Source organism: Episyrphus balteatus, chromosome 4, assembly GCF_945859705.1.
Source record: "Episyrphus balteatus chromosome 4, idEpiBalt1.1, whole genome shotgun sequence".
Taxonomy (NCBI): domain Eukaryota; kingdom Metazoa; phylum Arthropoda; class Insecta; order Diptera; family Syrphidae; genus Episyrphus; species Episyrphus balteatus.
Window position 1 is genome coordinate 60,556,651 of NC_079137.1, and position 16,719 is coordinate 60,573,369.

The 16,719-nt window shown below is 30.8% G+C and overlaps 1 protein-coding gene across 3 annotated transcripts in view; it reads left to right on the top strand.

Moving 5' to 3' along the window:
- The window catches only part of LOC129917845 (CD151 antigen-like), an 85,460-nt gene that overhangs the window by 50,200 nt on the left and 18,541 nt on the right, over window positions 1-16,719 (top strand). For all 3 annotated transcript variants that reach the window (XM_055998029.1, XM_055998028.1, XM_055998030.1), the window contains exon 2: window positions 3,555-4,588. In XM_055998029.1, the coding sequence (XP_055854004.1) occupies window positions 4,487-4,588 (102 nt within the window). In that variant the 5' untranslated portion in view covers window positions 3,555-4,486. The remainder of the gene's footprint in view (window positions 1-3,554; window positions 4,589-16,719) is intronic.

A 16,719-nucleotide genomic window follows, 5' to 3' on the forward strand; every position in this document is an offset into this window, starting at 1 on the left:
AATAGACAAATGTCAGACGTAACGCAACGGTGGTGCAACGCAATGGTGTGAAATTCTCTTCCGAGCGAATGGCAAGCGTGTGCCATCGGCTTAGGATCAAAATGCTTTTAATTTACTTTGATGTTTGTTTGCATGAAAATGTAACTAGGTTGTTTGGTTTTTATTTTGTTCATTTTCTAAATGAAGTTATAAATGGATGTCAGGATCGCAATACATAACTTGATTATGACAGATGGCAGTGGTGGCGCGACGAAGCTGAATGATAAAAGTCAGTTCGTTATGAAGAGAAAGGATCAGATCATTGAGGCTGTCCTAATGTCAATTTACATATATTCTGCTTGTCGCATAAAAAAATGCATGAAAATCGCGTGATAGTTTGGAATTTGCTATTAATTTGACATCTGTCAGGTATTTAATTAGTGCGTCTATCGGATTTACGGATTTAATTTTGATAAATGAGCTTCTAGCACGCATAAGAGATGTTGTTTCATGATCAATGTTCCTTCACACCTGTCATTATTATTTGATGAGAAAGGAATACAATTTAATCAAGAATAAGAGAAACAAGATATGATCGTACTTTCAGGAAATATTTGTCTAATTAATGTAGATTGGTCTTATCGTGGCCTGAAATACTCAAACGGTCTTGGTTTTTTTTACGTCGCCTGTCGTCTAACGGAGCCTTGACTTAAAACATGATTTTTTGGATGCACTTTTAAAACTAGATCTAGATTTTTTCAAGTTGAAGTTTGTAGCCAAAGCTTTGGTTCGTTAAAATGGTTCAATCTGGTTCACTTGCATTAAAAAATTGCATGTTTAAGGTCGAGGTCGAGTCTCCGCTAGACGTCAGGCGAAGTAAAAAAAAGTAAGACAATAATGCTACGGCCTGGAAAGTTTTCCTATTCTAACCCAGAGGGGTAGCACGGCTCGGCTGCGCACATTGGTGCCTTTGGTGCTTTTTGGCGTCAAAATTCATTACACAGCCATTTCTTCATAAAGTGTCATGAAATTTCCAACACTGAAGGATATTTGTATGTAAAATGTGAAAAAGCTACCATCTTTTTTTTATTCAAAATGGCGGCTCCAAAATGGCGGCCATTTCTATTAAAATGATTAAAATCTATTTTAGCCTTTAAATAGAATTTTATTTTCAAAATAGTATATAAATTAGAAATTTGGCTTAATTCAGGTCAAAAAAGGTTTTAGCTCTTAAATCATAAATCATCATAAATCATATTCAATGGAAAAAATAAATAAAAATTTTGAAAAAAAATTAAAAAACTGCCAAATTAGTAAAATACACTTTTTAACCTCTTATTACGCTATTTCTTGGACATTTTTTTGAAATTAGCACCATTTTGACATTTCTTCTATTTATGTTTCATAAGAATAATGAATATTTTGGGGTTATATGGTTACCAACTATGTTTCAATATAAATATTAGAAAACATTACATGAAAAATTTCAATGTTCAATAAAACTGAGAATTTATTTTTTTCGGTAAACGAAAATATACTTTTCTAATAGATTTTAATAATATAAATTCAAATCGGAAGTAAAAAAAAATTTATGATGTCACGTTTTTGAGATATAAGAAGTTCAAAAAGAATTTTTATCTACAGAACATACAATAAACATAATATACTATGTTGGTTTTCAGAACAATCTTAGTGCGAATTATAACAAAGAAAAAAAAAAAAACATTTTTGTTATAATCCCGGGCGATATTACGATTCATTTAGAGTTAACTACATGAGTTGGCAATTCTTTAACTTTCACCTCTTTGATGCCCAATTTAGGGCAGTTATTCTCTTCCACTATTAACAAGAACCAAAAGTTTACTAATACTTGAGATTCTGATGATTTTTATGGAAGTCTTAAAGAAGTGTCACTAAACTTCGGTAAGACTTCATTAAGTGAGCTTAAAGAAGTCAAATGATTAACACTGGTTTACAAGGGTTTTGTTGCCGAAACAAAAATATACTTTTCTGAAGGTTTTCGGTGTGCTGAACTCGAATCGAAAGTCAGAAAGAACTAATCAGCTGCCGTTTTTGAGATATTACCGTTAGAAAATGCAAAAAAACGTTTTTTTTGAGTTCTTCGGACCTTATTATTTTGTATAAGGAAAATTGTTTTAGCATATTTAAGAACTGTTTTCAATCTTTCAATACCTGTTTAAATCTTTTCAATATCTTTTGTATTGCCCGAGATATCTTAAAGTGAAGTAAGTGGGTTTGGCTTCATATATCATAAAGAAGATAATGACGTTATAAAATTTATAAAAATACCAAAGAACTTAGGATACCTCGGGCAGTAAGAAAGATATCGCAAAGATTTAAACAGATTTAAAAAGGTGGAAAATAGCTCTTATAAAAAACGTTACCAAATATGCTCAAACAATTATCCTTATATAAAAGAATAAGGTCCGAAGTACTGCACTTTCTAACGGTAATATTTCAAAAACGGGAGCTGATTAATTTTTTCTGACTTCGGATTCGAGTTCAGCACACCGAAAATTTTCAGAAAAGTATATTTTTGTTTCAGCAACAAAAAAAAGTTTAATTTTGTTAACCAGTGTAAAGGATATTGAAAACAGTTTCCTTACTACTTTACAGACGAATTTAGCTTCGTAACTAGCGCCTGATTGGTGATTGTCTTTATGTTTTTGGAACAATTGAGCAGTTGGCTTTTAAAGCCTGGTTCATAACCAACCTTTCCAAGTATTTTTCAGTGTTTATCATAAGCTTCGAGGATACTACTTTGTTCTTAAAGTTGCACCTCTTGGAAGTGCCAGTATCTTAATATGTCGTAAGATTTTTGCTTCCTTGTGGTTCTTGCTCCTATATAAGACACTGCAAAACGGTCATTAATTCTGTCAGAATTGATAAATATCACCCCAATGATACAGGGGCTTAATTGATGCTTTATCAAAATAGGTTAAAGAAATGTTGTTATGTTTCATTTACAACACGATGTTTAATCTTCATCGATAAAAAAGGTTAAGAAATTGGTTGGAATTCTTTAAATTTGCTAAACGTAACATTCTGGTTATCTCAACAAGCTATCATTATTGAAACCCATATATATAATATCCTCATTAAAGCCCAAAAAACAAAACTCCCAAAATATCTAATCAATACCAAGGGCCAATTAAATCGCTCGAAATAATCTGATAATTTGGTCTTATTTTGAAATTTCCCAAAATTTTTTTTTTAGCCTTAAGTTAAAAAAATAAAAAAAAAACGTGACTATTTTACATATAAATCTGGCTTAGTGTCAAGAATTAAAGCCCATTAGCTTTTTTGTATCATTTCCTCATTGTTCTCATTTTATTCTTTCATCCCAAGTTCTGACCTCACATGATGATGACGCCTAAAAAACCCTCCTTATTCAATGCCAATGCCCATCAATCTACATACGAAATTAATTCGAGATCGATAATGTCATTCCAAAAATAAAATTCCTTTGAGCTATTTACACCTCTTTTTTTTACATCTCTTCTCTTTAAAGAATATTGAGTAAACCTATAATCTTTCTTTTTTTTTTATTTCAGATTAGGGCGCCATTTGTCGATCATTGTGTGCGCTCCAACCTAATTGATTAATCCGAATTCGAAATCACCACCGCCTTCGGTTCATCAGAAATCAGATCACGATATCGCGCCACGGTTCCTTGCGCGGCGCTCGCACAGCAATAAGACATCACACACAAGTTGTCGCTGTCGTCGTTTGAATCCGTGAAATATTTGCCAACTTAAATTTTTTTGTGGTTATTCGTCGTCGTCGACAATAAATCAAAGACAACGACGTCATGGTGGCATATAGCACGCCATCAATTCGAATAATGAATGATCCCCTCAAGTCACCATCATTGTCAACAAACGTGCAATCAATCGGACGAAATTGAATAAAAACTTCCAAATACAAAAATCAAAATCAAAATCGAAAAAGAAACAAAGTGACGGAACGGGACAGACAACAAAAAAAAAAACGTCTTGGAAAACAGCCAATTAGGAGCACACCTTTTTCCTTTTTCGGGATCGATATATAATACCTGAGTCTGTTGAATCTCAAAACGATAGCGCGCGAAGCAAAAAAACCAAAACAAAAACAGTGCAAAAAAATAACCATAAATTTAAGAGCCAGAGCGCCAACATTCCAAATATGGAAATCATTAAAATTTAGGTTAAAGGGGTTGAAAAAGTTGAGGCTGAAAAAAATCGTATCTTTCGTCTCTTTGAGATTCGCAAACTTCTCTCAATATATTCTTCATAGATAAATCGGGAACGGGATCAGTGTGCCTTAGAGATGAATGTTGATGGGTTTATACTGAATTTGAATATTTAGATTAGGGACCAAAAAAAAAAGATATATTTTTCCTTCTTTCGTTAAGAGAAGAAAAAAAAACTTGAATTTTCTCATCAAAGATCCTTCCTCAAGCCAAACGTAACCACGTCGTCAACCATCCAAAGTCACCGCCGATAAGATGTCACATTATAGTACGACAAAGCGAAAACGTCACAACCATTGTTGTGGGAGTATCAGCTTGATCAAGTGTATGCTGCATATCTTTAACATTGTCTTTCTGGTGAGTTATTTGTTTTTTATTCATTTTTTGTTTTTGTTTTCTTTTATTTTTTTCTTTTCTTGATTTAAAAAAATTTGCATAATTTTGTCTTTGGTATAAAGCTTATTTGTTATAAGATCTTGTTAACAAAAAAACTGTTAGAAACTGAGGTTAAATTTTAAGAATGAAAAAGAATGGTTTGTTCAAATAAAAAGAGTTCGAAAACTAAACAATAAATCCAATCAACTCATTTTTATAACGAAAGTCTTATAAAGGTTAATTCTTATTTAAATTTAGAAACATAACAGTTTTTGAAAAAGTATTTGAGGCTTACACAGTTAATAAAATATATGTAATACACTATTAGTATATTATATTTTTAGGTTTAACTTAGAAGTTCACTGTGGTGTATGAGTAACTTTTTTGTAATAAGAAAAAATCTTAACATCTAATGCAAATTGGTCTATTTATTAAAAATTAATCAAACCAGTTTACATTTGATAAGAACCTTGTATTGAAAAAAAAATTTATAAGATTTTTTTATTTTACTTGCTCTAAAGTGCAAAAATTTCTTTTGTAAAAAAAACTTTTCGATGTTTCAATCAAAAACAACATTTGTTTTCATCAAATTTTATGAAAATGAATTTTATGGAATTCTGAAAGTTATTTTTTTTTGGTTTGTTCCTTAAAATGGATACCTCCTATGTAACATTTTTAAGATAACAATGCTCTTGGAAATTTATCTTAGTAATACAGTCAAATAAGGAGAAACAAGGGGTAAATCTCGGAATGAATGTTAGTAGAAATTTTTTTTGCTCAATATCTTCCTTTTGCCATTCTATAACATATCTCAAAAGTCTAGAAAAATCTCATGTCCGCTTGTCGCGATTTCAAGGTCAAATCGCGAAATGGAGATTTTCAAAATTAGCAAAAATAGGCTATGGTATTATATACACATATGATACATGATTTCAAGGTATTTTTTAATGCTGATTCCCAAAAATCTAAAATCAAGACAATCTGACGTCTCTGAAAAAAGTTATACCTGTTTTTGATCTGTCAACTCATATTATTATAACAGTTGCAAACTTACTGCCGAAAAACCCTTAAAAGTTATGGTAGATGAACCAAATTTTGCATGAAGATTTTAAAATCCATCATTATTAAAAATCAAAACAATCCATTACAAAAAATATATATATCTACGAAATAATGGTATTTTTTGATGGAGGGGCAAATTTTATAATATGCACTAAAGAAGATTCTTGTTCACCTTAGGAATAAGTGTTAATAGGCTAATTTTTTCATTTTAATCTTTGTTTGGATATTCTTTAACTACCCTCAAAAATCTAAAAAAATCTCATGTCCGCAATCTAATTTTCTTGGTTTGAAGATAAGGTGCAGATTTTAAAAAATTGAAAAACTACACTTCAGATATTTGTGTCACATCAACGTGAATAAGGTGCATTACTTTTCAGGGATGGTCAGGTTGACTTGTTTGTGAGTTTTGTTGGAATAAGTGTTGAAAAATACCTTTAAATCATGTCGCTTATGTTGGTATACATATAAAAATTTAAACTTTTCTTATTAAAATACAAAAATTTAAAGTTAACTTTTTGTATCTGTTTTTTTTTTTTTATTTATTTTTCGAACTTTTACTACAATTTCTAGTATAAAACCGTTTTCATAATTTCTGACAATCTTGTTTTTATTGCAGAAAATTAACACTTCGAATTTTTTTTACTTGTGATATAGGTACCTACTAAAGGGCAAGTTTAGGATTTGTAAAAAAAATCGAACTCGAGATACCTAACAATTTTACATGACATTACGATGATGGAGAATTCCAAAAAGTGGGTCCGGCAATTCTGTCTGTCTGTGTTTACCTCGAGTTACAGCCTAAACGAGTGAAGTGATTTTCTTCAAACTTGGTAGTTAGCAGTTTTTGGTGATTCCCTAGAGGGAAAATTAATTTTTTTATTACCAAAACTAACGGTACCTGCAATATAACGGAAATAGAAAAGTTAATTTTGTGTGTAGTATTTCTCATAAGAGCCAACTTTTGAAATAAAAAAAATATTTTTTGTACCGTTATTAATGGTACCTGTCATAGAACGGTTTTTTGGTTTATGAATATCTCGTACAATATTAACCCGATTTCAACGAAAATTTTTATACAAAAGCGTTTAGGCAAAGGTAATATTAAAATTTTCAAAAAACGCTTTTTGGATTTTTAAAAAATATTTCAAAATTTTTTTTTGATAAATCAATTTTTCGGAAACGGGTTAGTGACAAATTTTGAAATTTCGTTTTTATTTGTAAATTAATTATTTCTTTAAAATGGCATAACAACTTTTTTTGTGGAAAATGTTAGAAAATTTTTATATAAATAAAACGGCTCTAATGATTTTCGAAATTTTTTTTTTCCAAAAATACGTTTTTATACAAGTAATATATACCAATACCTACTTGGTTTTTTTGTTAAACATCATTTAAAACGGTGTTTAATTAATTATAAAAACAGGTCGCAAGTACGTGCGACCCCAGTCGTGCATTTTATATTTAATTTCAAACAGAATTTATTTTTAATAAATCGAAAATAAATTTCGGAATGTTAAATTTCTGCAATAAAAAAAAAAATAAATTCTGCTTGAAATTCTTTTTTTTTTTTTGTAAACTGATTCTTCGAATTTTTTTGTGGGTCCTGATTAATAAGTAATAGAAATAACTAATACAAAATAGCATACTATACTTTGTTTTTAATTCATTTTCCGAAAAATATTTAGGTATAAAAAAACTATTTTTTAGCGGGGGCAAACATTTTGAACTTTTTTTTAAAAAAATTGCATTTTTTTTATTAAAAATTGCACAAGTTGTCGTCTTTTTTTAAATTTAATTTTGTGTTTTTTGAGAACAGGCATTTAAAAAAAAAACTCAAAGATTTTTCAAAAAAAAAATGGAATTCCATTGAAAAGAAAATATAAGTCGACATAAAAAAAATTTCAATTAAATTCATTCATCACCTTTCAAGAAAAAAAAATTGTCTTTTTTTTATAAATATCCAAAAAAGTATTTTTGTTTTTAATTTTTCTGAACTTTAACAGAAGAGTTACTAAAACGTTTTTGTACAAAAATGTTCACAAAAAAAAAAACGGTTATATGACAAGCACCGTTAATTTTGGTCCAACAAATAAAATTTCAATATTCCCTCTAGGAAATCATCAAAACCTCTAAACTACCAAGTTTGAAATAAATCACGTCAGTAGTTAAGTTACAATTCTGATGGACAGATAGAATAATTACTTTATTTTCATTGAAAATAATTTTATGAATTGAAACATTTATTTTCTCTAAAACCATTAATATTTTTGCAATTTTCTTTCAATAAAAAAGACTACTGAATGGAGAAAAAATATAAAAGTATGAGAAAAGTATAAGGTTAATTTTTTTTTATGAAAATTAAATATTTCAAAAATTAGAGCTGCTAGAAAGAAACCAATATGATTTTTGATCTTACTGAACCCAAATCTATAAATTTAGATATATGTAAATATTTCTGGAAAATTTTAAAAAATTGAAAATTTTTGTGCCAGTGTTATAATCTTTATTAAAGTTGAAAATCCGCCTAAACTATCATTACCTAAACTTTTATTTTGTTATAAGCCGATAATATTTTTTTTTTAATTTCAAACATTTAACACTTTTCAATATTATTCAGATACATTTAACTTTCTAATATTGACTTAATGAAACAAATAAAATCCATAAAATAATTTGAAATGTCACTATTTTCTATTCATAACAAGACTGTTAAATTATCACAAAAAATTTACTACCAACTTTCATTATTTAGCTTCTTAACTTTTTTCTATAAGCCACTTAAAAAATTAGTACCAACAAAACATATTCCTTCACTATAAAAATTTTCATTTATATAGAAAAAAAATTAGTCCAATCCTACATTAACACAATATTCGAATTATCCAAGTCATTCAAACTATGTAATAGAATACTTCGGTGCCGTTTGCCATCGTCGTCATTTTTTTTCTAAATAGAAGCTATCATATTATACCCACTTTAGCCACAATCCCCAATATACTCGATAGCCATTTTAACGACTTTGAGTTACCTAACTCTTCTATATAACCTACCTACAGCATGGATGCTCTGTGGTCTGTGCTACATCGCTGTATCAAGTGAGTGCAAGGCTTTTGTGTTAGTTGGGTATAACATTTATGACCCCATCTCTGTGCTGTTGGGGAATGAATTATTTTTATGGCACTTTAATTGGCTTGCCTCTCTGGGGTCTTCTCGGATGATGATGGTTTGCTCTGTGGCGGGCTCTCAAGTGTCGGTAAGAGGGCATTCCAATACAAAATTCCTGCCGTGTTCTCAAAAAGCGATGACATGGGCTACAGGTTTAAAAACCATCCACATCATGAGTTTGTGATGTCGGAGAGCATGGGTGGTTGTGGCTTGTGTATAAATGTAGTGCGCCACCAACATAATTCCTTGCTCATAGCAACTTCACTAAAATCGTAGAGTCTCTGCAACCAAGTGCCCCAAAGAACCGAACAAGTATTCCCTTTTTAGGCTAGAAAGACTGCGTTAGCCAGCTAACACGACTTTAACACAGGCTTTTGATGTATCAGCGGCGGCGGCGACAAGTTCACGTAGGTGTGGGTGCTGCCTGGGATACTTTGTTGCTCGGTGTGGTGCCTTAAACCTGCGTCCCGTTTTTCTGTCAGTCATTCCTAGCGAACAACAACAAAAACACACAAAATAACAACACCAAACAAACAACAACAATAATGCGGTTTAGGCGCGCGTGGTTTTGAATGCATTTACCCATTTTTCTCTTCCTATTTTATAATTCATGGAGATATTTATGAGTCCGCGTGTAGAGAGAACAAGTGTCTGAATTAAGAAAGGTGACACGTATAGTTGTTGTACCATGGCCGGGGACAACAAGAACGTATGGTTACCGCAGGTAAACCAGGAGATGGAATTTAATGATTTTTGTTCTCTCCTTCTCCTTTTCGATGTGAACAAGAATATGAGAGTATATATGGGAGATTAGAGGAAAAAGAATCTTTTTTTTTCAAAACCTCATAGTGGACGATGGACGTGCATATCTTTTGATTGCTTATAAAAAGGCACATTAAATGAGCTGTTGGTGATAATAGAATGCATTAATGAGGTTTACGTTTTCCCATATCGGCCTGAAATTTGACTGGGTTTTTTTTTTAATGTGGGTATTTCTATGCGCACAGTAAGATCTATTTCAAAATCTACTCAAAAAGACATTTAGAGAAATAAGAACCTTTTTGAATCTATCTGGTTTTGCTGACTAAGAATTAAGAACTTTAGGGTATTATTTAAATGAAGTTAAACAAAAATTTTAAATAAAAACTGATACATAGTTCATGGTTAAGTATATTTTGACACTTTGACATTTTGAAAAGAGACTTTTTTAGGACAGTTTAAAAAGTGATTGGATACTGATGTATCAAAACACTAATTTAATTCCTCATTAGATAGTCTCGTGATCTGCTATGGGTTATCCTAATAATCCATTTAAAAGTTCTGGAAATCAACGTGCAGTAAAACATGGATGAGCCAACAAAAACGAAGGAAAGATGCCCTCAGGAATCACTAAAGAGTTCCAAATCAAAGTTGGCATGCACTAAAGAAGCATCTTGAGTCCTTTACTTTTTACTCCAGTCCAGTTTTCTGGATAATAAGGTGATGCACTGAAAAGCAATGCCGTCTTTACCATAAGGGCACACGGGGCCCGTGCCCAGGGCCCCCTTTCTCAGGGGGGCCCCGAAGGAACGAAAATTTCTCTCACACATTTATTCTCAAAACATTTTTGTCGGGTAGACCATCTACCAAAAAAGTTTTAGTTTTTATATGGCAACCAAACAATCAAATAAAGTTTTTTCTACACCTATACGGAAAATATGTGTTTTCAAAATGAAAACAAATTATGTGGCGTTGTATGAGGACAAAATTTTAAATCTAAACGACCAAACTTAAATTCAATTTTCCAAAAAATAAGACAATAATATTTTCAAAAAAACAAAAAAAATATCTTTTTTTTTTAACTGCAGGTAGGTAAGATTATTTATTAATAAAAACAACGAATTCTCTTCCATTATATTTTTCCTTAAATAATAATTTCGTTTGAAGTTTACAAAACTGTCAAAGTTTACAAAAAAACATCAATACTTTTTCTGTTGGAAAACGTTTAAGAAAAAACTATTGCCGGCTCGTCGACGGTACATCAATGTTTTGGTTCAATGGAAAACGCCATGGTACAGTGGTTGGCACCCCAAACGTTTTTTAATTTGAATTGCGAATTGCTCTCGTATTTAAAGATTGACACATAAAATTCATTAAATAACTTTAAAAAAAAATTGTTTTTCGAAAAAAAATATTTTTTTGTTAAATCCAAAAATAATTTTTTTTAAAGTTTTCTTAATTTTAATATCAGTATAAACCTTTTTATGTCAAAATTTTCATTAAAATCGATTGTGTCGTTTGCATTAAAAAATCTGTTCTATGGAAAGTAGGTACCGTTAAAAAAAAATATTTTTCTTAATTTAAAAGTGCGGCTTATTTGCAGCATTACATGTTTTTTTTTCAAAGCAAAATTGTTATCCGTTTTTGAGAAAATTGCAATATCTCGAAAACTTTATATTGGAGATATCCGTTGAAAAAGAGACATTAAAATAAAAAGGCAAAAAATAAAAAAAACGGCTCTTGAAAATTACGTAGAAATCGTCTGTACCGAGTTTTTAGCAAATCTATTAATCCGTTTGAGCTCTTTTTTCCAATTCTTCAAACTGAAACTTATAACGGATACAGGGTACAATTATTGGCAGTGGCAACGATTGATGTCTCGATGCACGTATTATTGGCACCCCCTTTACTTTATATGAAACGATATATTGGCACCCCTTTTTAACCATAACCATTGCCTTTAAGCCAACCATTGTACTAATTTTACTTTCCAAAAGGGCCCCAAATTCTTGTGTGCCCAAGGGCCCCAGGATAGTTAAAGACGGCCCTGCTGAAAAGTGAATAAGTTATTTTTTGCCCCTTGCAAAAAAAACTTTATGTATGCGTAGAAGTTTCTGGTGGAGGGGAAAGGATGCCGCATATGCAAGACAAAAAAAATTAGAATAGTTTTGCTATCCAGTTTCTGATAAAGGCCCTATTTTGAACACTTTTCAGTGCGAAAAGATCAAATATGTTGGATCTTTGATTGATAGTGAACCATCTTCTGATGACCATTTTAGTCATCACGTTAGTGTAACAAAGGTTGCTATCAAAAAAGCAACACAATCCAGTGGAGCGTCTACGCTAAAATAATCGTCCTGCCAGGTACGAAGAAGAAGTTGAGGTCAATCCGACAAATCCTTGAAAAAAATCCTGAAGGTGAACCAGTGAATTGGGTGAAGAAGAGGAAACAAAGTCTTAATGAGTTCCCTTTTACATTGTTAGAAATCTATTCAAGAAATCTTTTCAAACTCCCAAAACTTTCCAAAAATCTGTAAGTTGATTACCAAAGTCTTACCGAAGCTGAATAACTTAATAACATCTTTAAAGAAGCAACTACCAGAAATATGATTATAAAAAATTGCTTCATTAGAAAAAAAGAATTAGGTTCTGTAGAAAACTGTATTAATTCTTTTTAGAAGTAAGAACCTGTAAAACATCAAAAATTTTAAAATATCTTAAAAACAGTAAACGAAGTTATGACTTTTATAAAAAAAAATTTGTTCTGTAGAAAGGTTTATAGATCCTTATAGAAGTTATAACCTATAGAACACTTTATATGTAATTTTAATTATCTTCAAAGGAGCATTTAACGAAATTATGACTTCTATAAAGAAGATTAGTTAGGTAGAAAATAGAATATGGTTATTTAGAAAGCTTTATAGAAGCCTTAGCCTGGATTTTCTAATAAAATTGTTAGAAATCTATCACCTAAAACAAGTCTTTAAAAAAAGACAAAAATACCAAAACTCTCCAAAAATCTGTCAGTTGGTTTACAGAAGTCTTACCGAAGCTATGTATGACTTCCTGAAAGACTTAAAATCATCTTTCGTAAAGAAATTATCGAAGTATTGCCTATAAGAAAATAGAAATTTTTCTATAGAAAACTTAATTAATTCCCTTTAGGAATAAAAACCTGTAAAACATTTTTTAAGAAGCAGTTAACGAAGTAATGACTTTAAAAAATAATGGTTCTGTAGGAAGTAAAAATTGGTTTGGTAGAAAGCTTTAATGATCCCTTATCGAAATAATAACCTGTAAAACACTTAACAATTTAAAACATCTTTATAGAAGCAGTTAACGAAGTAATGACTTCTATAAGCAAATTAATTCTGTAGAAAGGAGTTACTGGTTATGTAAATTGCTTTATAAGTGACTCTTAGAAGTAATAACCTTTAAAACATTAATTTTTCTTCTGCTATCGGAGCAGTTGTGTGTTTTAGTTAATAACTAAGGTTCATTTGCATTCGTTCTTTAATAAAACACGCTATTTAAAAGTTATTAAAACACAATTTCAATCGGCCAGTGTAACTAATTTTATAAACCGCTTCCATCTTTTACTGAAATTATCATTATACTCATCATCTTTATCATGCTCCTCCTAAATTTCATGGTCTTTATTTTATTAATTACCAATCAAAATCTTTAATCACATAAATTTTCAAGAAATTATCCAACCGAGTCTCAGCCGAATGTCTTGAGACATGTTACCTCCCTCAGGCATTACAAGCTTTCCATGACCAAAATACACATTTCATCGAAATACCTCAATTGCACTTCTCCATGTTGTTACATTAATTTCCAAAAAAAAAAATAAATTTCCTGGTCAATTTATTTCGAAACCACCACGATGATCGCCAGCCGTTAATACAAAATCCAAAAAAAAAACTACTACAACAACAATCAAGGCATCACTTCACCATTTAATTAACCTTTTGCTGTTGTAGACTTACCCCCGGAACATTTTTTTTTTCGGTAGCACAACCCAACCACACAACTCAAAACAAACAACAAACTGCAATCCTCGCCCAGGAGAATTCGAGAAGTATAAGGAACAAGAGAAGGTAAAACGTGATTTGTATCACTTGAGACATGATCCTCTGAATTCCTGGCCTGCGCCTGGCCACCATCATTGGCGAGTCTCAATGAAATGAAGCACTTTTGTTGGATTGGAGACTGCTTGCCACCATAATCGTTGTGCGGTTTGGTTACATTGTGAATGAAACTGGTTCGCTTGGCCGCGTGCGCGCATGCGCACAGCACATTCTTCAAGGCAACGTTTTTGGGTGATTGTGGAGCGCCGCTTCTTTTCTTGTTCGTATGCAATTTTTTGGGAGGCCCCTCAGGCTCAATATGAAGACCTTGCAAGCTACGAGAAATGAGCACATGCGCAAACGAAAGAAGATGCATCTTATTTTGCATCTGTTCGCTTAAAACGGAATTGCAAATCATGCCACCTACCTCGTCGTGGAGTCGAATCTTTCGTCGTCGTTTCGTTAGCAGCACGATAAAAATTATATTTCGAAGGCAATACAATTCCCATAGCGTACATTAAAATTGTTTTACAACTTGTAACACACAAAGAAAATGCCCATATAAAGTGAAGATGACGACGACGACTCAAAACCATCACCATCATCGAAATCTAACAACTATGCGCGCTATAGCTTGTCAAACATTTTGTGTCTTACAACAACTTACGACTTTAGGTTAGTTAAACTTGTGATTTACCGCTTTTGGACTATAAACTAGGCATCTTTATGGCATCGTCTATAAACTCTAATTGGCGTTTGATTCGATCAAATTGGAATACACGTCGATAATGCAGCGCTATACAACAATGCAATGTTGAATATAAAAAAAAAAAATAGATAACAAAAGACTTGCTGTTAGGTTTTGTTGTTTTGAAGTGATTTACTGTCTTGAAACCTTTAAGCCAGGGTAAAAATATAAAATATAGTCGTAAATTGTTTATCTTTGGGAGATATTGGCGGGAAACTCATAAATTCAAGAAGGTGTTCGAAATTTCCATTATTATTCAAAAGGTCTTCGGATCTTCAAGCTCAATCGCAAAGGCTTTAAGTTCCAATAAACTATATCTAGAAAATATGTAGGCGGGAAACTAGTTGCTGATTCGGTTAAGGTAAACCGGAAAAACGTTGTCAAGGGATGGTATCACTGAACTCTATCAATGACATTTATGTTTTTGACCGGAAATAGAAGATGTAATTGAGAAATTGCTATAATGCTATTACATTTGTTTTTGTGCATGGAAAATGGAAAACGTTTTACAAGTCTCTATTAGGCCTTAGGGAACTTAAAAAATGCTTTACCGAAGCTATGTCTTTTGACAGGCGAAAATAAGATAAAGCTTCGTGAATAATCGTTATAAGGTCTTGTCGAATTACTCCTTTCAAAAATACATGCTTTATCTTACTTCTATAAGTTTTTTTTACCGAAATCTTAGAGAAGTTCGTTAAGACTTATAGAAACACTTCTAAACAACTTAATAGAATCTAGATAAGATATAACTTCTAAAAAAAAAATGGGTATTTGGAAAGCCTTATAGACACCCTTATACAATCAATGACAGTGTTCTGTAACTGTTGAAAAGCTACGTTAGTTAATTCAAGAGAATTTTTGCCTTGATCTCAGCAAAATGCGTCACTCGTCGCTTTACGACAGAAGTGACGGATGTAAAAAAAATCTCTTCAAAAAATGGATATAAAAAATCGTTTCTTCCGAGGAAAAATTCAGTGTTCATTATGTTTTTTTAAAGCTTCTTTTAACAATTCGTTCCACTTAGCCACTTGAATAGAAATAAAATTCAATCTACGACTGGATCAAATTTTTATAAAACTTTTTATGTAGAAGTTTGGTAAATGCATATTAAAAAAAAAATTTTAAACTCAAAATTCCTTTTTCAAATTAAAATAACATCAAGTTAAATCGAGTTGAACTACAAAAAAAGTATGCGGTTTAATTTTAGTTATTAAGATGCATTTTTAGAAAACAAAATATTTTCAATATCGTTAGAGACGTTTATTAAACTAATTTTTTTTTTTTTTTAAGTTAGAAATAAAATTGGTATGCCATTTTGTAGCTATTATATCAACACCTAAAAATAAGATTTCAATGTCACGTTTTCGAATATTTGATTTTTCAAAAAAAAAAAAAATCCAAAAGTTAGTTTATTCAAAATTTTGATTTAAATTAAAATTATATAATTTTTTTTGTTCAAAAAATTTCGTTGAAATTGAATTTTTACTTTTCGAGAAAATCGTATAAAAACAAAAAAAAAAATCGGTTCTATGGCAGGTGACGTTATTAATGATTTTCGAATAAAAAAAACAAATTCATTAGAGATAGACCTTGTTTTAAAACTAATATTTGAATTTTTTGTACTAAAATCGTTGGAGTTGTTTTCAAGCAAATTCGACTTTGCTAAAATCGGTATATGGGCTAAAATACTATTTAGTGCCTAAAAAGTTGTTCCTTTGGACAGTGAATTTAAAAAAAAAAATGGACATTTTTATCAATATAATTTCATAAATTTTAGTTGACATAGAATGGTTAAAATTGTATCAATTATAAAATATCATTTGCACCGATTTGCAACAACTGCGTTACTTTACTGCGAATTTCAGTTTTATTTGTAAAATCATATAATTAAACTCTCTGATATTCCTATTTGAAACTATAGGAATAACGTAAGTCTCCTATGAAGTTAAATCACAGTAAAATTAATTTCAATTAAATATTCTTAATAGTTTATTACCAAAAATCAGCTTTAAAACTTTAAATACCACTGCGTTACCAATATAAAACCACAATGTTACAGTGATTTGTAAACAATTTGATCCAAATTTGGGTTTCAAACTTGTAAAAGTAAATAATATTAAATTTATAACTCAATATAGTTTTTCTACTAATTGGTACTTTTTCTTCAAGAAAAATGAAATTCAAAAAAGGGTAATTTTTTTAGACACTAAAAAGTATTTTTTCAAATATGTACCGTTATTTTTGGTATTGAAGTTGAAAATAGTTTAATTCAACTTCTAAACGAATCTCTGAGTGACGGGCGACTT